Consider the following 25,187-nt stretch of genomic DNA (forward strand, 5'->3'; position numbering starts at 1 on the left):
GAAACTAAAATTGATGTCAACGATAAAAATACAACTTTGAATTATATAAACTTGGTTTTATTTGTATAACTTAATTGAGACTCAGTCTGAAGTCATACAAAGATTAGTATATAAAAAAATATAGTATTTATAGTTAGATCAAACCAAAAGAAACAATTGGGAATGCCTTAGTTTTTTTTAAGTTTGATCCATAATGGTGCTAATTCCTATATACACCATCTAATTTTATTTTCAAGTTATACATGTCATTTTCTTATACATCGAAAGGGAAAGGGGCAGATGATACAGGTGTTAATTTTAAATGAATGAATGAATGAATAACCCGATCAAATTTGAGTGCACAAAACTGCATTTAATCGTGCAAAATTTGTGTCCAGATTTTGAAAGGATTGTTTATTGTGTCTGCCTAAAATTTACATGTGTCCCATATTTTTATGCCTTTCGATTACCCGTCTCTTTGGGGATAAGAAAATGACAGGTATAACTTAAAATTAGGTGGTTTTTACTGGAATCAGCACCAATAATATGCTTAAATCTGGGCTTAGCCTTATTTGCCAAAAATGTTAAATATTCAATTTATACAATATACAACGTAACCGAATAATATCACATCACAGATCACATGTAGACTCTAAGCAGACTTCTTAGCATTCCATTCCTTGATTAGATTACCAGCTAGCTGAAGGTTTTCGTCTTTCTGCAAATTATAATCATAAATTAATTATACAGTGTTGCTTGTTATCTTCATTTATTAATTGCAGGTTAGAATACAAACTAAAAACAAAATTCAAAATTTAGATATAAATATAAAAGCATGCCTATTTTTTTCTTTTTTAAGTTCTTTTTTGTGTAATCAGCTCGCGACACCAAACACTTCAGGACCCCGATACCGACCCCGCCGGCGTGGTCGACGATTTACCTCATTCAGCGCTTATCGCTATCGATCCACTAGGGTCTATTAATTCTTTCAAATATTTTTCCTCTCAGACGACGCCCTGAGCAGAGGTTCGCGTCCAACTGGGCACCCTCAGGCCTGTTGTCTTAAACGTTGTACCGGGTGAGAGCCTTCAGCGCTCCCCATTTGTCCGGCCAAGTAAGTTAGTTAATGCCATCTGCGGCAAATCTACAATAAGTCACATCAAAAAAAGTGAGCTAATGTTATTTACCTTAATAAAGCAGAATCGAGCGAAGTTCTCGCCCAGTTTCTTGTGCTCCTCCGAGTAGAAGGCGGTGGGGGGAATGGTAAGTACTCCTGCTTCCTTAGCGAACTTCTTCGTGAACCGATAGTCCTTGTACTTATCACTCTCTGAAGATAAGTCGATTTTGTTTTCTGAAAAAAAAAAAGATATACATTAGATAGATAGATTATTTCTTTTTATTTTGGTGCAATAAAGTGTATTTGTATTGTATTGTAGATAAAGTGTATTTGTATTGTATTGTAGATAACAATACTTTATTGAGCACAATGGACACAAAATACAGAGATAAGGACAACATATACAGAAAAGCACAACAGGCGGCCTTATTGCTCATGCAGCAATTTCAAATTATTGTTTAATTCCCGTGGTCCAGTGATTGAGTGTTCGGCTCACGATCCATAAGTCCCAAGTTCGAATCCCGGTTGTTACTGGCCAATATTAAATGTTTTGGACTTTGAGTTTTTTTTTTCAATTCCTGCGTTAAATTAACGTGTGTTCTATAAATTTTATGCCTGTCGATTACCCGTCCCTTTTCTTTTCGGTGGACAAGAACATGACGGGTATAACTTATAATAGATAGTTTCGCAAAACCCTGATGATTTGGGTCACGCTGAATCCAATTTCGATTAGCAAAACGTAGTGGGTAGCTCACTGGGACGGGCTAACCTATAAAATGCTACTTAGGTACTATGACGATCTTGTGACGTAGCGAGTAGGCGCCGCTACTTCAAAAGCGCACCCCTGATGCCGTTGCAGCAGCGGTATCAGTACTGGTTGGAGGCCGAGGAAATGGATTCTGGTAGGGCTCTAGCTAGAACATCACCGATTGAGAAATTGGTCGGTGTACTGCGGAACGGAAGGCGATTGGGGCAACCACCGTTCTACACGCCCTATTTATGGAGTAATGGTGATTACTCCACCGACAAGAGCGCAGTTCTTAAATAAAGAGAGAGAAATCCAATTTAGGAAACTTTGGCCTAATGTACGAGATGCTTTAATGTATCATCGACTCACCGAGCTGAGTCCAGTCAGCAACAATGAAGTACCCTCCATCAGGCACGGTGGGGTTGAACCCATTCTCCCGCAACACCTTCACGAGGTAGTCTCTCTTCGGCAGCAGTTCCCCGCGGATAGAGTTGAAGTAGCAATCTGGGGTGTCGCGGCGCGCCAGCTCTATCTCGAACGATTGGGCTATCGCTTCCTGTAACGGGAAAATATTGGAACATTAGAATAACTTTCCTTCCTTTTTTTCTTTTTCCCTTTTTTCTTTCTTTTTTTACTTTTTGACTACTCTGGGCGCCATTCCACCTGCGTCAGACAGAGTACTGCGGGGCGGAAGGCAAGAGCTTTCCTTAAAAAAGTAGCATGGAAAATGCTGCACCGACAAGAGCGTGGCTCAGAGCTGGCAAGCAGATACATCCTTATCACATGAAAGCTAAACACCTTAGTATGATGGCTATTTATCAAAATACAGCTGGCGAGGAGTTGGTGTATACTATACACCTCTGCCTACCCCTTTGGGGATACAGGCGTTATGACAGGCTATGTACGGAACCCTCGGTGCGCGAGACAGACTTCCTGATCGAGTGTCTGTTCTTTACCCTTCTTCTATGATGTGAGTTGTGAGGTGGATTACCAACCTCAAGAACCCGGGTTATTATTAAGCCCCCAAAGCCCCTGACATGACTGATGTAATGACTACGTACTTACATCAGTAAGTAGTGACCGGGACCAACGAATTATCGTACCTTCCAAAGCACGGATGATTTTACATTGAAACAATCAGGTGATCAGCCTGATTTTTGTGATGTCCCCACCGGGATTCGAACCCGGCACCTCTGGATCGTTAGCCCAACGCTCAACAACTGGACTGTTTCTTTACTGACCTGTATGGGCGTGCAGCAGGTGTAGACGCAGTTCTGGTGCACCACCTGCAGGTTGCGCATGAGTCCAGCGGGCGCGTACGCCCATCCTATCTTCCAGCCCGTCACCGAAAACGTCTTCCCTGCCGACCCCACTGTGATTGTGCGCTCCCACATACCCGGCAGTGTTGCTGGGGAGAGATTATTCTTCATTTAACGTTACATAAGTAATTAAATTGGTTTTGGTTGACGTGGGTCCCGGCTATTAGCCGTAAAAATACCTCCACCAACCCGCAGTGGAGCAGCGTGGTGGAAGTATGCTCCATACCCCCTTGATTGATTGAGGGGAGGCCTGTGCCCAGCAGTGGGACGTATATAGGCTGTTTATGTATGTTATACATGTATTTATTTTGTGAGCTGCGGTAGCCCACTTCACGATAGTTAGGGTGTTTCCATTAGGCACCCATTCCAATACGCCCCCGTCCAGCACGCTCCCACATTTGAAAATTTATTTTTCCACTACGCTCCCACTTTTGTTTTTTTTTTGCAAAGCACTTCTGTTTTCACCAGTACCTGCTCAGATACTTTATCAAAGAAACGGGTGGGAGCGTATTGGAATGGAAGCGTAGTGGAAAAACAATTTTTCAAATGTGGGAGCGTGCTGGATGGGGGCATATTGGAATGGGTGCCTAATGGACAGACCCGATTATACCTATTTGTTTTGAAGTTGAACTTTCTCCAAGAGAACTCACCTATCCGAATATGCTCATGGGGCTCGAACACCATCCATTCGTAAACTTCATCTGACAAGCACAGCACATTATGCTTCTTGCACAGATTAGCTATGGTCTCCAGTTCTTGTCTAGTGAACACCTTCCCTAGCGGGTTGTGCGGAGTGTTGAGTATCAGCATTTTAGTTTTGTTGTTGAAGAGAGAAGCTAGTTCAGCCTCGTCCAGCACCCAGTCTGCAGACGATACGTTGTCGCCTGAAGATTTCTGAGAAAAAGAAAATGGTTTTGAAAAAAGAGCCCTAAAGGTTTAGAAACAATTGAGAAATCAAGATGTTAAGATCCTCTACACCGGTTTGGTGCTCAAACGAGGAGCGCCGATTCTATACCTGGTACCGGACTTGCACCAATGAGTTGTAGTTTTACACAGTTGGCGCGAACATCTTCTATTATGTGGGTTGCGTTACTATTGTCAGGGTTACTATTGAGCCGCCAAAGGCCCCTGACATGGCTCATGTAACGACTACGTACTTACATCAATAAGTAGTAACCGGGACCAAAGCTTAACGTGCCTTCCGAAGCACTGATCATTTTACTTTCGGACAATCAGGTGATCAGCCTGTAATGTTCTAACCAAACTAGGTATCACGAAGTAATTTTTGTGGTGGAGCACAAAATAGGAAGGATTTATAATATTTTTATTGTTTGTAGATTCTCGAGACCTTTAAGTAGTGGCGAAAAGGTGTAGAGTTCATTTAGTTTATCTATGACAAAAATAATTATTTCGATCACCGCTACACTTATGCTATCTATTGTTGCTGAGCGAGGGTTCTAACACCCTTAAATGAGTCTCAGTTACACTGATTGCATGTGTGTGCGTTTGAGGGAGTAAGCACGTAGTATACCTAGCTATTTACAAGAGAACAAAAAACAGCTGACTCACCGGTTGCAAAGCAATGAACTTTGGGATACCGCCCGCAGATCTTATCATGAAGTCGTAGCAATCGAAGAAAGGTTCAATCACTATCACCTCATCCCCTGTGTCCACATGGCCTATGCAAAAAAAGACAAGTAAAGATATAACATAGTGTTACGCCTGTGTACCCGTAGGGGTAGGCAGAGCAGAGGTGAATAGTACACCCACGGAATAGCAGAAAGAGGTTGCAAAGGCCCTAACGCGCATTTTTTATGAGAACCGCTGTCGCCGGTTCAACCCCGCTCTCTTTTACTACTACTCCTGCAAACTGTTCGAGCGAGACGTCCCACTAATCCAACGAAATCAACTCAACACACTTTGGGGTAGTTACGACGTACATTAATTACTTAGATGAAACGCCTGCCACAAAATGAATAGCAAATTGTTATAAATGACACTCAGACATTTACGTTGCTTTGTGTTGGATGAACTTACACTACTGTACTTTAATCAAGTGATTCTTTAACTTGAAACAATTATTTATGTACATTAATATTGCGTCACTCACAGTAAATTTAGTAAAAAAAATGTTAACAAGCGCCTGCTAAAAATATATACTAATAGCTAACTAGAAATAGCTTTACTGCTTCTCAAATTCCATAGCTTCTTTATCGGCAATGTTAACTGTAAGTGATAGGCTGCAAGTTTAGCATACATTTTCGTAAGATACTGCATACAAAAGTTTTTTTTTTTTATAAAATGCCGATGATAAGATTTTAGTTTTCCTGATGAAGAGGTATCTCCTTGCATGATAGTCGACATGCACAAGACGACCTTTTAATATACTATCGCGGAACTCTGTGCGCCGTAAAGTTTGCGGACGAGTGGAGTGCAAAGTTGAAGTATCAACTATTTGCTCATACTTGTATGACACGCGGTTCGCCCTCCCAACCTCATTGTGTGCGTCAAGCTAGCGGCCTCAAAAAAAAAATGGGCACGAAAAAATAATTTGACCATACCAAAAAATAGTACTCTTATTGAAAAAAATAGTACCTGTTGTAAAAAAATTAGTACCATCACGGTTCTGGATTTATAGCCATGTTTTATTGCACTTGCTAGCTTGACGGTGAGCGAAATTTGGCGAGAGTTAACGACAAGGTCTTTCGCTTTGATTTAAACGCCAAAAAATAGTATCGAAATAGTACTCACCCCCTGCAAAATACCGAAAGTAGTACTTCAACGGTTCCAAAGTTATAAAGGTAGTTCTTTGATCCCGCTAGCTTGACGTTTTGAAAATACCTATTATCTGGGGAATGCTTGCATACTTCAGTTTGTAACTAATGTCAATAAACTCGTATGAAATAGTGCTCCCTACCATCATAATTTGGACCTGATTCTCTTTGTAGAAATATGTCAAAAAGTCATTATAACCTATGTCATACATTTATCAAGACGAGTACAGTCGCGAACAAAATTATTACACATGGTCAAGAATGTTGTCAGATTTCAGTATTTTTCCCCATTTTTGTTATTCTACAAATACTGCAAATTGTTTATTAACAAACACTTCGATCCGTAACAAATTCAACATGAAGGTATAAATTATAAAATAAAACAGCAGATTAAAAATGTATTATGATGTATTAAAATCACAGATTGTTTTCGATAAGAACTAGACCCATGCAGCCATTTTCTATTAAAATTAGTGCATATGGGTGTATGCAATAGGAATTTTTTGTAATAGCAGCACTGAAGTGCAAAGAAATGGTAGGGTAGACCTCCAAAATGGCAATACTTACGAATAAATTGTGAGGTTATGTAATTGTCTACGTGACTGTATCAACAACAAATGTATGGCATAGGTTATGATGATTTTTTAACATTTCTACAAAGAGAATCGGATCAAAATTATGATGGTAGGGAGTACTATTTCATACGAGTTTATTGACATTAGTTACATACTGAAGTATGCAAGCGTTCCCCAGATAATAGGTATTTTCAAAACGTCAAGCTAGCGGGATCAAAGAACTGCCTTTATAACTTTGGACCCGTTGAAGTACTACTTTCGGTATTTTGCAGGGGGTGAGTACTATTTCGATACTATTTTTTGGCGTTTAAATCAAAGCGAAAGACCTTGTCGTTAACTCTCGCCAAATTTCGCTCACCGTCAAGCTAGCAAGTGCAATAAAACATGGCTATAAATCCAGAACCGTGATGGTACTAATTTTTTTACAACAGGTACTATTTTTTTCAATAAGAGTACTATTTTTTGGTATGGTCAAATTATTTTTTCGTGCCCATTTTTTTTTTGAGGCCGCTAGCTTGACGCACACACCTCATTCTGCTATTCTGTGAGTACACCCACTCCTCCAGCTATGTTTATGTCTCGTGTAAAAGGGGGTGAGCCCAGTGATGTGGCGTTACCGGTTGTAAAAACTCTTTACTAGCAAGGAGACTGGTTGCTTTTCTTTTTAAAATTGTTCTTACTCCCTGGTTTTATATGCCTAAAGGTTAGGTAATAAAGGTCTTTTTACTGCCAAGAACGTTCCTAAAGTGGGAATATTCTGGGGTACGGCACATCACTGCTATTATTTATTTATTTGTACACAATAGAACAGACAAAAGAAACATACAAATAGTGGAGTATTACTTACTAATGTAAGTACGTAGTCGTTACATGAGTAATTTCAGGGGCCTTTAGTGGTGGTAGTAATAACCCTGGCACCAGGGTAGATGAGGCTGGTATTCCACCTCACGACCCACACAATAAGACCCGGGCGAATAAAATAGGCATCTCGTTGATATGCAACCCGTTTGACGTGTGCTACCAAATTAATTCTATCGCGTTATTGCCTAATGTAAAATATTTTAGAAGGTTGTTTTAGATTTGTGCCCAAAATTTACGTGTGTTCCATAAATTTTACGCCTGTCGATTACCCATCCCTTTCCTTTTCTGCCGATAAGAAAATGACAGGTATAACTTAAAATAAAATTAGATGGTGTGTACAGGTATCAATACCAATGATAAGCTAAAGGTACACAGTGCAAAAAACGTGAACTGAAAATAAAAAAATAACACAAATTTTCCGAAAGTTTTTTTTTTACCCACCCCGACAAAGATTATTAATGAGCGTGATGTCTTACCTAAAATAGCCGAGTATAAAGCCTCATAAGCACCCTGGCCAACCAGAATTTCGTTAACTGGGTCGAGATCCCTGCCGATCAATGGCGAGTATACCTTCGCCAGATTCTGCACTAGTCTCGGGTGCCCCTGAAACAGTTACAAAGTGGGTTAAAAGGAGGGTTATGTGTCTGACCGCTGCCTATGTATGCACGTCTGTTCCCTCCTTCTAAACTGCATGTCAGAATATGACAAATGAAGTAAGTATCACTAGAAGTGTCTTGATTGTCCACTTGTTATAGGCCTTTCAATGTGTCGCCCTTTAGATAATTATAGAGCACAAAAACTAAAGTTAAAAAAAAAACTGGAATCTATATCCAAAACCAAGTCCACGTTCATGATTCTTTTTAGGGTGGGCAGACAACTTGCACAGTAACAATAAAATCTGAAAGCCACATTGTAACAATTCATCTAAAAAGCTGTTCTATCTTAGCCTATACAGAGTGTTAGTGACTTCGTAACGAATACTGACGGGGATGATTCAGAGTTGATATCAAGTGGAATTTTCCGTCGCAAAATTAATTTTTATTTAGTTTTTTTTTTATTATTTACTAGTCTATACGTTTGCGATGAAAAATTTCACTTGATATCAGCTCAGAATCATGGTCTGAATCATCCCTCAAAGTTTTCGTTACAATGTCACCAACACCCTGTATACATCCCACTGCTGGGCACAGGCCTCCCCTCAATCAACTGGAGTTGGTTGATAATATTATTTCCATAGAAATACTTACAAATCCTCTAGTATACTGATGTAGCAATGGGTTTTCTCCATTGGAAATGTCAGCAAGAGCCTTAGTTACGTGCTTCGGAGCATGGTAGTCGGGGAAGCCTTGACCAAGGTTCACTTTAGGCTTGTATTCCAATGCTAGCTGGATGTATTCCACCCTGGAGATAATCATAATTTATAAAAATATTTTATGTGTAATTTATGAGGTGTTATAAAAAATACATTAACAACAGGTTGTGCATGTGGTTGTGGTTGGTTGTTGTGGTTGTGTGTTGGTTGTGTTGTGGTTGTGGTTGTGTGAAGGACTTTCCAAACGCCGTTCCCCAAAACCACGATAGGTGACATTAAGTTTTTTTTTTTGTTTAAACTTCTTATTTCATGGATAACAAACATATGCATCTTTTATCTTTGTTTTTGGGTATAAATGATGATTTTTATTACAAACAAGGTACAATTACATAATTCATTATTATTATTCTGATCAAAATAAAGAAAAGCAATATAGGTAGCAACATCATTCTATACATAATGTGATCCAAATATCAAGCAACAATTAGTTTTATTATACTTCTGCCATTACATTACATTTTTAAAATAATTTTGTACCCCTGCAATGAGAAAAAAGGTACTTAATTACCATGTTAAAGACACACATCCAAAATAAGCGAGATGAACTAAATCACCGGTACAGATCACTAGAATGGCTTTTGGGAAGAAGATCTCGACTATCTGTCAATAACAAGCTATTGATTTATAAAGTAATACTGAAGCCAGTCTGGACCTATGGTATCGAGTTAAAGTGAACCGCAAAAACCTCCAACATAGAGATATGACAAAGATATCAGAATGGTGTACTCAAAGCCATAGTAAATGCCCCTTGGTTCACAAAGATGGATGAAATCCATCAGTACTTAAACATTCCTACAGTACGAGAGGAAATAAAATCGATGACCGCAACCTATAGGGACAGGATCGAACATCACCAAAACCAACTTGCCCAAGTCTTAAGTGAGCCACTACAAACAAGACGTTTGAAGAGATCCTATACTTGGGATAACCTGTAGCAATCTACAGTAATCTGCATGCAGGCATCCCAACAATGGGCGGGCATGCCTTACACGCTAATACTGCTTAGCAAAAAACTGCTTATGGTTCGAAAACCGATCGCAAGTTAGAGAGAAAAAAATAATTATCATGTTAAAAGTGCACAACACCATCTATCATGTGTTTGAGTGTCAATTGGAAAGTCCCTCAATACACCTACCTATTTATTTTCTTTACATGTCAACTCAATGCTTAACAACTCCTTACAATTAAAAAAGATGGATACATAATTAAATAATATAAATATATGAGAATTTATATTTAATAATATGTATATTCATGTTTGATCATAATCTTGCATATATTTTCAATAAGAATAATATAAATCTTTACATTTTTTATTCAAATGAATAAGAAAACTTCTTTCCTTCCTTCCTTTGTATTTTAAAGCAATAAAGAGTATACAAACAAACAAAACTTTCATTACTTACCTTATTTAACTGTGATAAGTATAACTCAAGATATGATATCATAAAATCAACAATTCACAGTGTCTAGTTTGCTACAATAGTATCTTGCCTTGTTGAATTACACAAGTTATGATGATTATTGTTTACATTGTTGTTGATAAATGATAACAAATATTACGTAATTGACAACACTGAAGTTTTCGTTAGAAAAATACAATTTTCAATAAAGTAATTGTGACACAACATTTAAAGACAACCATGTCATAACAAAGAGATTTGAGAACCAAAGAATATGAGAAATAGGAGAATAATTTAAAAGATTTCTTTTTCGCTTACCAGACGCTCTTTTCGCCGGCTCCGTATCTGGCAGGAAGTTTGAATTTATCAGCAATGCTCATTTTACACGATGATTTCTTTACAGAAGTCTCGATATGTCTCCGCGCCTCAACGTTGCTCGTCTTCACAGCCGCAGAGAATACGTTTCTCCACCTAAACATTATCTAAAGTGGTCTTAGTACGAGGAAAATACAAGATAAGTCATATAAAAACTAAAAACTGATATGACTGTATAACCTATGACACTACTAATGTATGTCAGTCAAAGCTAGATAAGAATTGTAGCTTCACAGGCGATAACTTAAAGACGGAGTTGATTGCATTATGTAAATAGTAGCTGATTATTTAATAAAACGTACCGAATACGATCTGCCCTACTGAAATTAAAAATATTTTGAAGTTTTACTCGATTGATTGACGTACAAAAATAACGTTCCGTTTAGCTTCAATACGATTGTTTTTATTGATATGGCGACTTAAATTCGATTAATGATCATTATAACAACACAAATATGTAGAAAACATTATTACCTATTTTAGGTTTTTTCGATGATTGGGATTTTATATACGCTTAATCAAACGGATGATATAAAATGATGTTTGAGGTTTCTTTCTAATTTTTCTGTGTGATACGGATCTTACGTAAATTGTAAAATATCGGCAGCATTAAATAAATTCATAATATACAGAATGTTAGTGACATCGTAACAAATACTGAGGGGGATGATTCAGACCATGATTCTGAGTTGATATCAAGTGGAATTTTCCGTCGCAAAATTCATGATTTTTTTTTAGTTTTTTAAAATTATTTTCAATTCTATACTTTTGCGATGAAAAATTCCACTTGATATTAACTCAGAATAATCAGCTGTTTCATCCCTCTCAGTATTCGTTACGATGTCACTTACACCCCGCACAAGTACATACTGTACCCATACAAGTAGGTATGGGTATGGGTGTTAGTGACACCCACGTAACGAATACTGAGGGGGATGATTCAGACAATGATTCTGAGTTGACATCAAGTGGAATTTTCAGTCGGAAAATTCATGAAAATTTTTGTTTTTCTTTTTATTATTTTCTGTTCCATACTTTTGCGACGGAAAATTCCACTTCATATCATCTCAGAATCATGGTCTCAATCATCCATCATGCATCCATCAAAGTTTTCGTTACGACGTCACTAACATTCTGTATGTGTTTTAAACAAATTTAAAAGTTATATTATTTAATAGTTTTTCAGAAAGGCTCAAAAATAATTATTAGACATTGATTATTTTAGTAAATAATAATTATAAAGAACAAAGACCATTGAAGCTACAAGTTGTTATTCTGAGACGAGACCACGCCGTATAATCTGCGTGGAAGGAATTTTGTCAATAGGCACCATATTTTTATAATACCTAAACATACCTAAATGACTTATTGATGATTTATTGAGCAAAAGAAAACATGGGCTTTTTTGGAATGTTGTGAATTGTGCTGGGCTATGGTTAGCGGTGACAGCCATCTTTAACAGCGTCTTGTCAAAATATGACAAACTGTGTGATCAGTGAAGTGTATTTGTGCTTATCTTCTTGCATGTATTTTCGTAAAAAAAAATAATTAAATGAATATTATTCATTTAATTATTTCACATATTTTTAACCCTATGAAACAAGTCCTAAAATAAGAAAGAGGTTAGGTATTAGGTATGTTTCCGGGTTCGGTATTATTTTCTACAGATTTAATAATTATCTGGGACTTTAAAATAAATACTTACTTTGCAAAGCCGAATTAAAATCTATAGAATAATACCGATCAAGGCAACAAGACCTTATCTTTTAAACATCCCGCTCCTGTACATTAGGCCGCCTGACTATTAAAAAAAATCAACTGTCATGTATCATTAAAACCAATCAAACACAAAACGTTATTACTAGAGATACCTACGTCTGATAGCCTGATACATGGTATCCCTTACTAGTCTGTAGTCTGTGGGGCGAATAAATATTGTTCAATTTGTTCATTTATATTGAAAGAAAACGTAGGTATGTAGTGATTTATTAATTATCTATATTTATATTCTCTTTGATCGAGAGTACGTGTAATTTTTGTTCAGGCAAAGTGCTGTGACATGGAAAATGAAGATGAAACTCTCAGATTCCTTTAACTACCATGGCAAGGTGGACTTTATCGACATGCAATTAATACCAAATGGAAATTACAAATGGATTTTACATTATCAAGATCACACTACGAAATTTTCATTCCTCCGTCCGTTAACATCAAAGCGGAAAGAAGAAGTTGCTTTTGAATTATTGAAATTATTTTTAGAATTTGGGTTTCCAGCTTCATTGCAAAGCGAAAAAGACGGGGAATTTCTTAGTGCGGTAACTAATGAATTATTTGAAGTATGGCCTAATTGCAAAATAATCAACAAGAATTCAGTCATCCACGAGTCAATAGATCCAGATGTAGAAAATATGTTACAAGCTTGGATGCAGAATAACAATTCAACTAACTGGGTGATAGGGATACATTTCGTGCAGTACCAAAAAAATTGTACTTTTTACCAGACTATACAGAAAACACCTTATAATGCTCTATTTGGGATTGATCCTACAGTGGAATTCAAATTGGAATTGTCCGTGGATTTTCTTAGTAAGCTTCATTTACATGAAGGCATGAAAAATGGAAATTGTGATATTACAGATCAATCAAAATATCTTCTACTGAAATCAGAAAGCTATGAACAACAAGACTTAGTGTTGCGTAGTATTAAAAAGGAGCCAGTGCAACTTGAATCAGAAGAGTGTGTAATCTACGATGTACAACAAGACTTAAGTGAGTTTCATAGTGTTAAAATGGAGCAGGTGCCACCTGAAATACAAGAGCCTGTAAGCTGTGAAGAACAAGAATCAATTACAGCACCAGCAGGGTCTCATAATGTAAAAACAGAACCAATGGAATATCAATCACCATTAGCTGATTCACTTGCAGTCCAAGCAGAAGATTGTAGTATTGAGACAGAACCAGAGGATTTCCAAATACTACAAATAAATATACACACAAAGAAACACACACACAATCAACTTATAACCTCAGCTGCTTATGATTTACAATATAAAAATGACATTCCATCAAGAGATGCTTTTAATGAAGCACTTGCACCAATGATGAACTATTATAGCCCTAGATCTAGAAATGCACTATGGACGAAAAAAAGAATATATAAAGCCATAAGAAGTATCGGAGAGTTAAAACGTATCAGAATCACTAAAGCTTACAGATATTATGCACGTCATTATGAAGTATGCAGCATATCAGGTCAGAAGACTTTAATAGTCAAGCGACGGTCTACAACTGAGCCCAAAGTTAAAATCATACCTTCAGACGAATTTTATGACATTCTATCAGATATTCATTACGAAACAAATCATGGTGGGCGTAATACAATGCATGCGATTATTAAAAATAAATATAACATACCGATTGCAGTGGTTAATGCTTTCCACAGATTATGTAAATCTGTAAAATGTCGAAATATTGGGCCAAGACGCAGAGGCAATCTGCAGGAAAATCGCATTGCTCCACCACCTACCCTAGAATCTATTGACAAAAATGCCATAAAAAGAACATACGCAAGAATAAAAAAGTAAATGACGTGAGTAAAAACTTACACTGGATGTAGGTAATAATAATCCTTTTAGTGTTACCTACTTACTCGAATGTAAATTTAAAAAAGTTGTAAAAATTTTGAAATCTAATGAAAAATATTAAATAATACCTATTTTGTTTAATATAATGCTAGAATCTACTCGCCGCAAGTAGAAAGACGTGCGAACTGCAGATACCACTGGTTGTGTAAAGTACAGTCATGAGCAATAACCTACCCAGTTTAGAACCCTGTCGCACTATCATATTTGTCATTAATAAGACTTACGGTTTAATTTGTCATAAAAGTTAATGTGACATGGTTTCAAAGTGTATACAATATTAGTACTTGTGACTGTACCTACCTACCTATAGCGTTTTAAGGTCGCGAAGGTTGCTGATTGAGCCGACTATAGAATTAGATTCTAACATTGTAGATTACATTATTCAACAAAAAAAATATTTTCTACTTTTTATTAGACAGATTTCGAAGTCGGTTATTTTTTTTCAAATTACCTATTATTACTTTTAAGTCACTAAAATATGGGGTATTGCAACCATAATTATAATGTATGCATATACACACACACACACACACACACACACATATATATATAAATCTGTCTTTGAGCACCTTTAACAACGTTAGAAAGAAGCAGCTACATTGTATGAGAATGTCAAATTTTCCTTCAAATTTGTCTGTCTTGCAATATTTGAGGTCAAATTACTTAGTTTTTTGCCCATATTAAGGGTACTTTTTTTGGATGTTTCTAAAAGCCTATTAAATGGAGCAGTTTTTAGAAATATTTTAAAGGTCCATGACAATCTCATGTGTTTATTATTCTTCGGCGAAGTTTTAACAACTGTAACAATTTTGGTCGCATTCTCACTTTAACTACCGATAACTTTTTTTTTATACTTGATTTGACTTTGATTTATCTTTGATTGAGCGGTACACAGCCTTAGGCATAGTTGTGAAGTAAAATAAAATAATTATTAAGAAAGGGATAGCGACAAAATGATTATTTATGAAGTAAGGTAGAAAATCTAGAAAAAGGTACAAAATGGGTCATATCTCCTAAACCGTAAATAATTGCTGAACATACATGGTGGTGTTTCTGGTAGCTAATGAGCCTCTCTATCTAATTTTTCATTTTGAACCTGAACTTCTGGGCCACCCTGTATATATCTATGAGATTGTACATTACCTAGACTGAAATTAGAGTAACCAAATCATACATTTTTCATTAAATACAATAAAAAGCCTATATTCGTCCCACGGCTGGGCCTCCCCTCAATAGGTATACCAGAGGGAGTATGGAGCATACTCCACCACGCTGCTCCATAAAACTGCTGCTGTTGTATCATTAAATATAATAATTATGTAACGGTAATAACTAAAATAATAAATAATAATGGCTGAACTGTAATTTCTATTAATTCTATGAAAATGAACATTCAAATTGTAAAACTGTTTCCTCTAACAGAAGTAACGAACAAAGAGAAGGTCTATTCGTCTTATCATTCCATCTAAATCCTTACTTTACTTGACACAAAGCCTTTCAATTGTCTTCGGGACTTTTCGCGAGTAAATGCGGATGTCACGACACGATTATCTGAATTGGAAATGACGACTCTTTTAAACCCATCTGACGTCCGGTGTCTGCGTCCGGTACGGTCGAAATTCGAAAAAACGGAACGTTTCACAGAAAAGACTTAGAGGATAAGTACAATTTATAATGACTTCAGAGTCCCAACTTTTGGTGTAAATAAATAATGAGGAGCTTAACGCGAAAGACTGTTATCTAAAAGACTGGATAGAGCTCGCACAGAACCGGGATACTTGGAAAGACATGGGGGAGGCTTTTGCCCAGCAGTGGGATCACACAGGCTAATAATAATAAAATTTACGCGAAAGAACAGTGACTGGAATGCACTTAGATTTACCTACTTGAGATGTTACTGGGGGTAGGTAGTATTTTGAACAGGCTATATGAGCCCATTTAGAGGCGTTACAACCCTGGTTTTGAATTGATAAATGATTATCACGTGCTCAGTCGGTGGAGGAAAACATCGTGAGGAAACACCCCGGGCTAGGAAAACCCTTTCGCCCAGTTGGTTTTGTAAAAATCCGAACCTATCAAATCTTCAGCTAGGTTAGGTAAGCGGACCGGTCAAAACGGGATAACGTATAGAGATGTGTGAACAGTGTATTTTTATAAGTATAAATAAATATATTATACATACGTACATAAACTGACGCCCGTAATCCCTAATGGGGTGGTCAGAGCCACAAGTAATCAAAGAGAACTTGCAACCACTGTTGAAAGACAAGCAGCTGAACGTGTTCTATGTTTTTGATTTGCTCCCAGAACAGCATAGAAGCAAACTATATTAAGTATACTTGTTTCTAAAAGCCTATTAAATGGAGCAGTTTTTAGAAATACTTTCATAGTTCTTGACAACCTCATGTGTTTATTATTCTTCGGTGAAGTTTTAACAACTGAAACAATTTTGGTAGAATTCTCACTTTGACTTCCAATAACTTTAGCGGTACACATCCTTTTTTTTTTTTTCCTTGTACCCCTGCCGCACAGGATAGGCAGGGACTTTTTGTAACTACATACATAGCTTATTTCTGCTGGTGACTTATATAACTATTTGCCCAATAGGGCCCGGTACACATCCTTAGGAATAGTTAAATGAAGTAAAATAAAAGAATTATTAAGAAAGAGATAGCGATGAAAATGATGATTTCTGAAGTAAGGTAGAAAATATAGAAAAAGTTACGAAATGGGTCGTATCTCCTAAACCGTAAATAATCGCTGAACATACATGGGGGTGCTTCTGGTAGCTAATGAGGCCCTTCTAATTTTGAATGTGAATTTATGGGCAACCCTGTATATTTGAACACCATTGTCACCCTACAACGCGCATCTACTGTAGCAGGCACAAGTTAATTGAAACCGGCATGAATAATATTACAAGAATTACAACATTCCTTTATTTCAATCGTGCGTGTTCTTTAATTCCACAGGTGTCGTGTCCAAATGCGCGGGATTATCCCCTCTCAGGGGAAATCATGGTAGCTCTACTCTCAGGGATCTCAGAGCGTCTGGATGTCTTAGATATATCTTGAAACGTGTGGGTGGAATGTATTTAAGGTGTTTGTTCAATAAACCCTCCTACGTTTCGTTGTAATTAGTTAGGTGTACGAGGGATGAAGGTACAAACTCTAATTTGTACTTACCTGCTCCTTTTGCGTGAGCAAATGTTGTGTTTGTTAGTTTCTTGTATTTAGCTGGATGTTATAGGTAGGAGTAACAAGACGGGTTACACATTAATTTTATTAGTTTGTTTGCACTATTCCAGACAAACTAACAAACAAATATTGAAGGGCACGACACATAATATTGAAGGACATAATTGAAAGTTCTTTGACCCTAAAGTTGACTGAAAGAATGTCGTCGATGTAGTTATGTTAATCTTCTATCGTGTCTTCTTCTAGTGTCAGGGTTATTATTGAGCCGCCTAAGGCCCCTGACATGACTTATGTAACGACTACGTACTCACATTAGTAAGTAGTAACCGAGACCAACGGATTAACATGCCTTCCGAAGCACGGATCGTCTGACTTTTGGCAAATCAGGTGACCAGCTTGTAGTGTCCTAACTAAAATAAGGATCACAAAGTATTTTTTGTGATTTATACCCACCGGGATTCGAACCCGGGACGTGAGGATGGTGAGCATTACGCTCAACCACCGGACCGTTGTCCGTATGTTAATAATATTTTAGTTTATTATTTCAGTACGAATAATATATACGTACATTATTTTATTTATGGAGGAGCTCGGTGGCGCAGCGGTAAACGCGCTCGGTCTGCGATTGTTGAAGTAAAGCAACTTTCGCAGAGGCCGGTCATAGGATGGGTGACCACAAAAAAAAAAAAGTTTTCATCTCGAGCTCCTCCGTGCTTCGGAAGGCACGTTAAGCCGTTGGACCCGGTTGCATTAGCAGTCGTTAATAACCACCAATCCGCACTGGGCCCGCGTGGTGGTTTAAGGCCCGATCTCCCTATCCATCCATAGGGAAGGCCCGTGCCCCAGCAGTGGGGACGTTAATGGGCTGATGATGATGATGATGACATTATTTTATTATATACAAAAGAAACCTACTGGAAATCTGTATGTCAGTTTTCTTGTAATTACTAATTGCGGCTCTGCTCACCCCAACAGTGATAAAGGAGTGAGTTCATGTCTGTCGTGTTCGAAAAGTAATGGATGCATAACTAAGGGTTAAATTAATGTCAAAAGCCTTTTTAAAGCCTTTTCATTTCTCTTTGTTCTGTCTTAAAAGCTTGTTACCTTCTAAGTATTATCTATGCATATATTTACGGAAGGGAAAGTAGCTAAATGTGAGAAAAATAAATATAATTGGTTCCCTTAGAAGAAAAATGTTTCTTTTTTCGTATCTATACATTATAAAAAAATATTTGACTTCAATTTCCTTGTTTTCTCGTATTTGAGTCAAACAAATCAAAGTTGTCAGGCCCGAAGATATTTTATTTTTCTTAGAATAAGAGATTTGATTTTGATGCGAATAAATAAGTAGGTACTAAACGGGTATATTTTTAGGTAAAATTCGATAACTACACGTGGAATGTTATAAAAAATCTTCTAAGTACTTATAAGTACATATAAGTAAACAATATTCATCATAATCATCTCCCTAGCATTAGATAGATAGATAGATAGAATCTATCTCTCATTATCTCATCATCATCATCACCAGCCCATTAACGTCCCCACTGCTGGGGCACGGGCCTTCTCTATGGACGGATAGGGAGATCGGGCCTTAAACCACCACGCAGGCCCAGTGCGGATTGGTGGTTATTAACGACTGCTAATGCAGCCGGGACCAACGGCTTAACGTGCCTTCCGAAGCACGGAGGAGCTCGAGATGAAAACTTTTTTTGTTGTGGTCACCCATCCTATGACCGGACTTTGCGAAAGTTGCTTAACTTCAACAATCGCAGACCGAGCGCGTTTACCGCTGCGCCACCGAGCTCCTCAATATCTATCTATCCTCTCATTATCTATCTATCATTATCTCGTTTTTCACAAGGTCCGCTTACCTAACCTGAAGATTTGCCAGGTCCGGTTTATTTACAGGAGCGACTGCCTGCTTCCTATTGGGCTGAATTTCCCTTCGCATGGGAAGATTAGATAAACAGTCGCTTCTGTGAAAAACATTACCAGTCAAATTTTCAGGTTAGATAGGCGGATCCTGTTAAAACGGGATAACGCTGATGACGGTAGACAAAAACCACTTACTACGACCCTGACACACAACTTACTCTTTAAGTACTTCATGAATTCTCACTAGTTTAGGGTATTGTTGACTTGGTATTTTTTTAAAGCCTGTAGGCTCTGCATGGTAATGGTGGTGGAATTATATCGAGGCCTTCGACCAATAGCCGTTTGACGCCCATCTACGTAGATAGCATTGGTATCGTTTATTGGTTGATATACATACATACATAAACTCACGTCCGTAATCCCTAATGGGGTGGGCAGAGCCACAAGTAATCAAAGACAACTTACTGTTGATACGATGTCGTAAGCTGGATATGATGAACCTTATGCTGATAAGGGATCAGCTTATCGCCCATAACATTAGTCCATCATGTTAGAGGACACAATCCCTCTGTCGGTTTTTACGACATGCCCGGGAAGACAAGCAGCTGAACGTTTTCTATGTTTTTTATTTGCTCCCTGTTGGCTGTTTATATAATAAACCTTTGCCTAGTTATTTATAAGTAGATTGACATGTGTCAAGCTAATCTATGAGACTTTTGGATGGGCGTGGCCCGATTGTTGTAGAACCATATTTTCTAAGATTTATATTAATAAAAGTTCATATTATTCAAAGTAAATGCTTTTATTCTAACATGGTGGCAGCGGTGTGTAAATAACCATATGAAAAACCAGTAATGGCGACTTTAGAAGACGTTTTGCGACAACAATCGCAAATTCTACTAGCTCTCCAGCAACAATTACAAGTTCTTTCCTCGAATAAACGTGATGCGAGTGCCGCAAATAACATGAATATTCCGTGGCCGACGCCGTTGGATGTTAATAATGACCCAGATGAGGCTTTTAATATATTCGAATCCTCATGGCAAAATTATTGCAAAGCCACCCAAATGGATTCTTGGCCTTCTGATCAAGAACATCGGAAAGTATCTATACTCTTTAGTGCAATTGGAGAAGAAGCCATAAAAAAATACAACAGGTTTGGTATTAAAATTGAAGATAAATATACTTGTTCAGAAGTTCTAAAGATTATGTCAGAAAAAATGGTATCTAACAGGAACATCATTCATAATAGATACATTTTCCATTGCAAAAATCAAGACGAAGAATCATTTGACATATACTTTGCAGAAATCTCAAAATTGGTACAACAGTGTGAGTACAGAGATAAGGAAATGACAGAGGAAATGCTAAGAGATAAAATAGTTTTTGGTGTAAAAAATATAAAAGTCAAAAAAGAGTTATTGAGGAGAGAAAACCTGACATTACATGAGGCAGTAAATATCTGCAAAGCTTCAGAAGCAACAGAAAAACAATTGAAGACATTTTCAAATGGTGAATCATTAGTTAGGAAAATTAAAGACAAAGAAGAGTCAAATTCAGAGAAGAAAAAGAAGAAGAAGAAATGTAAGTTTTGTGGCAATATACATGAATTTATAAAAGGAGCTTGCCCGGCATGGGGCAAATTATGTTCAATCTGCAATGGCAGAAACCATACAGAGAAAGTTTGCAAAAAGAAAATCAAAGAAATAAAAAAGAGTCCCCAGCAGGCACCAACGCAGCCATCTTCTTCATCTGATGCTGACTCTGACTGTGAAGATAACATTATTATTAATAAAATCACCAATGATCAACAGAAAAATCTGGCAGAGTGTTCTTTGAAGTTCAAATCTGATGTCACTTCCAGGTGGATAGATATTACATGCTTGTTAGATACTGCAGCCGATGAGTGCCTTATAGGTTACAAAAACTTAAAAAAAATGTTTAGTGAAAGTTTTATAAATAAAAATCTTAAGCCGTCCAGGAAATGCCTGTATAGCTTTGGTGGCCATAATATTTTCATCCATGGCCAAATAGACATATGGTTGAAGGTTACTCGGGGCTCTAAATCAAGTAGGTATAAAATTACTTTTCAGGTAGTACACACACCTCATATTCCATTGTTGTCCTGCAAAGCTTGTGTGGATATGGGTTTGGTTAAATTCTGTAAAGAAGTAAAGCAAAATCACACTGAGACAGATACAATTCTTATGAAATATGAATCTGTATTTGAGGGACAAGGATGTTTTGAAGGAGAAATAGACTTGGAGGTAGATGCCAATGTCAAACCTGTAATTCAAAAACCTCGTCGCATACCTGTCAGTCTCCGAAAGCCCCTGCAAAAAGAATTAGCAAGATTAGTAGAGGAAGGCATAATAGAGAAAGAAGACATGCACACAGATTGGGTAAGCAATATTCTTCTAGTTAAAAAAAATGATAGCTTTAGAATTTGTTTAGACCCTATCCCTTTAAATAAAGCTATTAAGAGACCAAACTATCAATTTACCACAATTGATGAAGTTCTTCCTGAAATAGGTAAAGCTAAAGTGTTTTCTACCATGGATGTTAAAAAAGGTTTTTGGCATCTTAAACTATCAAACAAAAGTAGCAAACTTACCACTTTTTGGACTCCCTTCGGAAAATACAGATGGAAAGTCTTGCCATTTGGTATTTCATCTTCTCCAGACTATTTTCAAATGAAAATGTATGATATTGTTCAAGGTTTACCAGGTGTGGAACTTTTAGCTGATGACATTTTGATTTACGGTGTGGGTGAATCCATGTCAGAGGCTACCCGAGACCACAATGAAAATCTGGAGAAGCTGCTTAAGAAATTAATCAAACACAATTGCAAATTAAACAAAACGAAAAGTAGTATTCTTAAAACTTCCGTAAAATATTATGGTCACATTTTGACCAACAAAGGTCTCCAGCCAGACCCAAATAAGGTCTCTGCAATACAAAACATACCAATTCCTTCAAACAAAAAAGATTTGGAACGTTTTTTAGGCATGGTTACATATCTGAGTAGATTCATTCCTAATTTAAGTGCAGAAACAACCCATTTAAGACTCTTAACTCATACGAACACCGTTTGGTCTTGGAATGGCGATGCCAATAAAGAATTTCACAAGTTAAAATCTATAATTGGTGACTTACAAACTCTAAAATATTATGACCCATGCAAACCTCTTTTAATAGAATGTGATGCCAGTGAGTCTGCATTAGGTGTAGCTTTGTTTCAAGAAAATCAACCGATTGCTTATGCTTCTAGGGTTCTAACTGCTACTGAAAGAAAATATGCCCAAATTGAGAAAGAACTTTTGTCCATTGTTTTTGCATGCACTAGATTTGATCAGTTCATAGTAGGCAATGTCAAAACAACAATCAAAACTGACCATAAGCCGCTTATAAACATTTTTCAAAAACCTTTATTAAAAGCTCCCAAGCGATTACAATGCATGTTACTACTATTACAAAGGTATAATGTAGACTTCGAATTTGTATCTGGAAAAGATAATGTAGTTGCGGATGCGCTATCAAGGTTTTATTTAGATAACACTGATACAGTAGATAGAGACACAAAAATATTCAAAATTTTTGAAAAAATAAACCCTATAGAAAACATTTCAATATCAGATAGTTGTCTTAAAGAAATTTTAGCAGTTGCAAATACTGATATAAATTATACAAAACTGAAAGAATTCATTAATATGGGATGGCCAAAATTTATTAGAGATGTGCCGGACGCTCTAAAATATTATTTCAGTTTCAAAGATGAACTAACTACATATGATGATTTAATCCTAAAGGGACAAGCAATTCTTATACCTGAAGTCTTACGTCAAGTCATGTTGAAAAAACTTCATAAGAGCCATTCAGGCCTGGAAAATACTTTAACTTTAGCTAGGGAAGCTATATTTTGGCCTACATTGACATCAGATGTGAAAGAGATGTTAAAGAATTGTCACATATGTGTAAAATATTCTCCAAGTCAACAGAGAATGCCAATGAAAAGTGTCAGAATTCCAGAATATCCATTCCAGATTATCTCTATGGATGCTTTCTTTTTTACAGAAAATGGAAAACAACACAAATATTTAATAACTGTGGATCATTATTCAGATTTTTTCGAAATTGATCGTATGAAGGACATGTCTGCTAAAACAGTTATTGACATATGCAAAAGGAACTTTGCTCGCCATGGAGTGCCTGAAATAGTAATAACAGATGGAGGGACAAATTTCGTCTGTCAAGAATTCGAAGATTTTGCACACAAATGGGGATTCTCTCATAACACTTCTTCTCCTCATCATCCGCAAGGTAATGGCAAAGCAGAGGCGACCGTAAAGATTGCAAAGAAGCTACTGACCAAAACTACAGAAAATAAAGAAGACTTTTGGTACGGCTTGCTATGCTTGCGAAACACTCCTAATAAACTCAAGACAAGTCCTGTACAAAGGCTTTTTTCTCGAAGAACAAGAGGGAATATCCCTATGATACCGGAACTGCTACATCCAAAAATCGTACCAAATGTAGCCCGTGACATTACCTTAAATAGAGAAAGAACTAAATCTACATACGATAAAAGGTCCAAGAAGGCTGTTTCCCTAAGAGTTGGCCAACCAGTTGCGGTGCAAATTAATCCTTCAATGAAAGAATGGTCCTTTGGAGTTGTTGAGGATATTATCTCGGATAGAAACTTTCTAGTTAATGTAAATAATGTTAGATATAGAAGAAACCTCTGTCATATTAGACCTGCTCCAGAAAATATTGCACTAGATCATGAAGATGAAGCAATGATAGTTAATGAGGGTTTGGCAAAACATAATTTTGTTAATGAAAATGAAAGAAATTCAGCTGATAATTCAATATCTTTAGACGATTCCTTAAACAATATTCAAGCCAAAGCAGATAAGCAACTGACAGATAATGCACTTACCTCTTTGTCCTCCAGGTTTCATACTGTTCCACCTCTCGATACTCCAAGAATTAGTTCACCACCTATACAGGCATTACCTGACGATCCTAGTACACCTAAGATAGTCCATACAGCTCGACCTAAGCGGACAGTTTGTAAACCTAAATATTTGAATGATTATGATTGTACTTAATTTTGAGTTTATCTAAATGGTCTATGTTCGGAGAGGAATTAAATCATTTGTAAGTTTATTTCTAGAAGGTTAAAGTTAAGTATTGTTTATATTTCTACTTTTGCAATGGCGTTCATTGAACAATTTGTCAAATTAATTAGGCTCTAAGATTTATAGTATTAATTCCAGCTATGCATATTATAATATTAGTATTAAGTTTTGATCTCATACTTAGACTATCAGTTTACACTTATTATTTAGAAGATTGTGTTTTCTTTCTGTAATGTAAGATCTTAATTCATTTTGTTATAAACACACCTACATATCTTCTTCAAGAAAAGAGAACGTGTTGGCTGTTTATATAATAAACCTTTGCCTAGTTATTTATAAGTAGATTGACATGTGTCAAGCTAATCTATGAGACTTTTGGATGGGCGTGGCCCGATTGTTGTAGAACCATATTTTCTAAGATTTATATTAATAAAAGTTCATATTATTCAAAGTAAATGCTTTTATTCTAACACTCCCAGAACAGCATATAAGCAGTTTATTGGTTGAAGTGCTCTATATAATTCGGCGCGGTTGACATGCGGACCCGGCTGGATCTGATCTCTGTACGTACGATGAGGCCTTCCTCTTCCAACTTTACCACTGATAACCGCCTCGTTAATCTTTTTCGTAAGTCTACTTTCATTCGAACTCTCAATAATTTAACCAATAAGTAAGTAAATAATTTATCCATTATCCCGGCATGGGATCAGGATACAAAGGCTGCAATCGATCGCGAGGAGTGGAAATCTGTTGCTGGTACAGATGTAAAACAACCGATTTAAAACATTTTAAACCAAATGTTGC

At 36.9% G+C, this 25,187-nt stretch overlaps 3 protein-coding genes across 6 annotated transcripts; 2 read left to right on the forward strand and 1 right to left on the reverse strand.

Moving 5' to 3' along the window:
• Nucleotides 1-35: 35 nt before the first annotated feature.
• LOC126380436 (kynurenine aminotransferase) lies at nucleotides 36-10,920 on the reverse strand. Of its 2 annotated transcripts, none has more exons than XM_050029840.1 (10): nucleotides 10,826-10,920; nucleotides 10,467-10,619; nucleotides 8,621-8,774; nucleotides 7,850-7,976; nucleotides 4,733-4,842; nucleotides 3,814-4,057; nucleotides 3,086-3,252; nucleotides 2,214-2,400; nucleotides 1,167-1,330; nucleotides 36-697 (listed from the first exon to the last, which is right to left on the reverse strand). In XM_050029840.1, the coding sequence occupies exons 2-10, from the start codon at nucleotides 10,526-10,528 to the stop codon at nucleotides 632-634; spliced, it is 1,281 nt and encodes a 426-aa protein (XP_049885797.1). In that variant the 5' UTR covers nucleotides 10,529-10,619; nucleotides 10,826-10,920; the 3' UTR covers nucleotides 36-631. The 2 variants fall into 2 exon arrangements, with proteins under 2 accessions (XP_049885797.1, XP_049885788.1); XM_050029831.1 differs by having other exon boundaries at nucleotides 10,467-10,630; nucleotides 10,826-10,848.
• Nucleotides 10,921-12,376: 1,456 nt separating this feature from the next.
• On the forward strand, nucleotides 12,377-14,234 carry LOC126380372 (KRAB-A domain-containing protein 2-like). Of its 2 annotated transcripts, none has more exons than XM_050029760.1 (2): nucleotides 12,377-12,496; nucleotides 12,568-14,234. In XM_050029760.1, exon 2 carries the CDS (start codon nucleotides 12,590-12,592, stop codon nucleotides 14,105-14,107), a length of 1,518 nt encoding a protein of 505 aa, XP_049885717.1. In that variant the 5' UTR covers nucleotides 12,377-12,496; nucleotides 12,568-12,589; the 3' UTR covers nucleotides 14,108-14,234. The 2 variants fall into 2 exon arrangements, with proteins under 2 accessions (XP_049885717.1, XP_049885724.1); XM_050029767.1 differs by having other exon boundaries at nucleotides 12,380-12,492.
• A 5,737-nt stretch (nucleotides 14,235-19,971) lies between these two features.
• Nucleotides 19,972-24,792, forward strand: LOC126380330 (uncharacterized protein K02A2.6-like). 2 transcript variants are annotated; one of them, XM_050029679.1, is made up of 2 exons: nucleotides 19,972-21,644; nucleotides 23,317-24,792. In XM_050029679.1, exons 1-2 carry the CDS (start codon nucleotides 20,097-20,099, stop codon nucleotides 23,341-23,343), a joined length of 1,575 nt encoding a protein of 524 aa, XP_049885636.1. In that variant the 5' UTR covers nucleotides 19,972-20,096; the 3' UTR covers nucleotides 23,344-24,792. The 2 variants fall into 2 exon arrangements, with proteins under 2 accessions (XP_049885636.1, XP_049885646.1); XM_050029689.1 differs by having other exon boundaries at nucleotides 21,493-21,644.
• The last annotated feature ends 395 nt before the right edge of the window (nucleotides 24,793-25,187 follow it).

Source organism: Pectinophora gossypiella, chromosome 3, assembly GCF_024362695.1.
Source record: "Pectinophora gossypiella chromosome 3, ilPecGoss1.1, whole genome shotgun sequence".
Taxonomy (NCBI): Eukaryota; Metazoa; Arthropoda; class Insecta; order Lepidoptera; family Gelechiidae; genus Pectinophora; species Pectinophora gossypiella.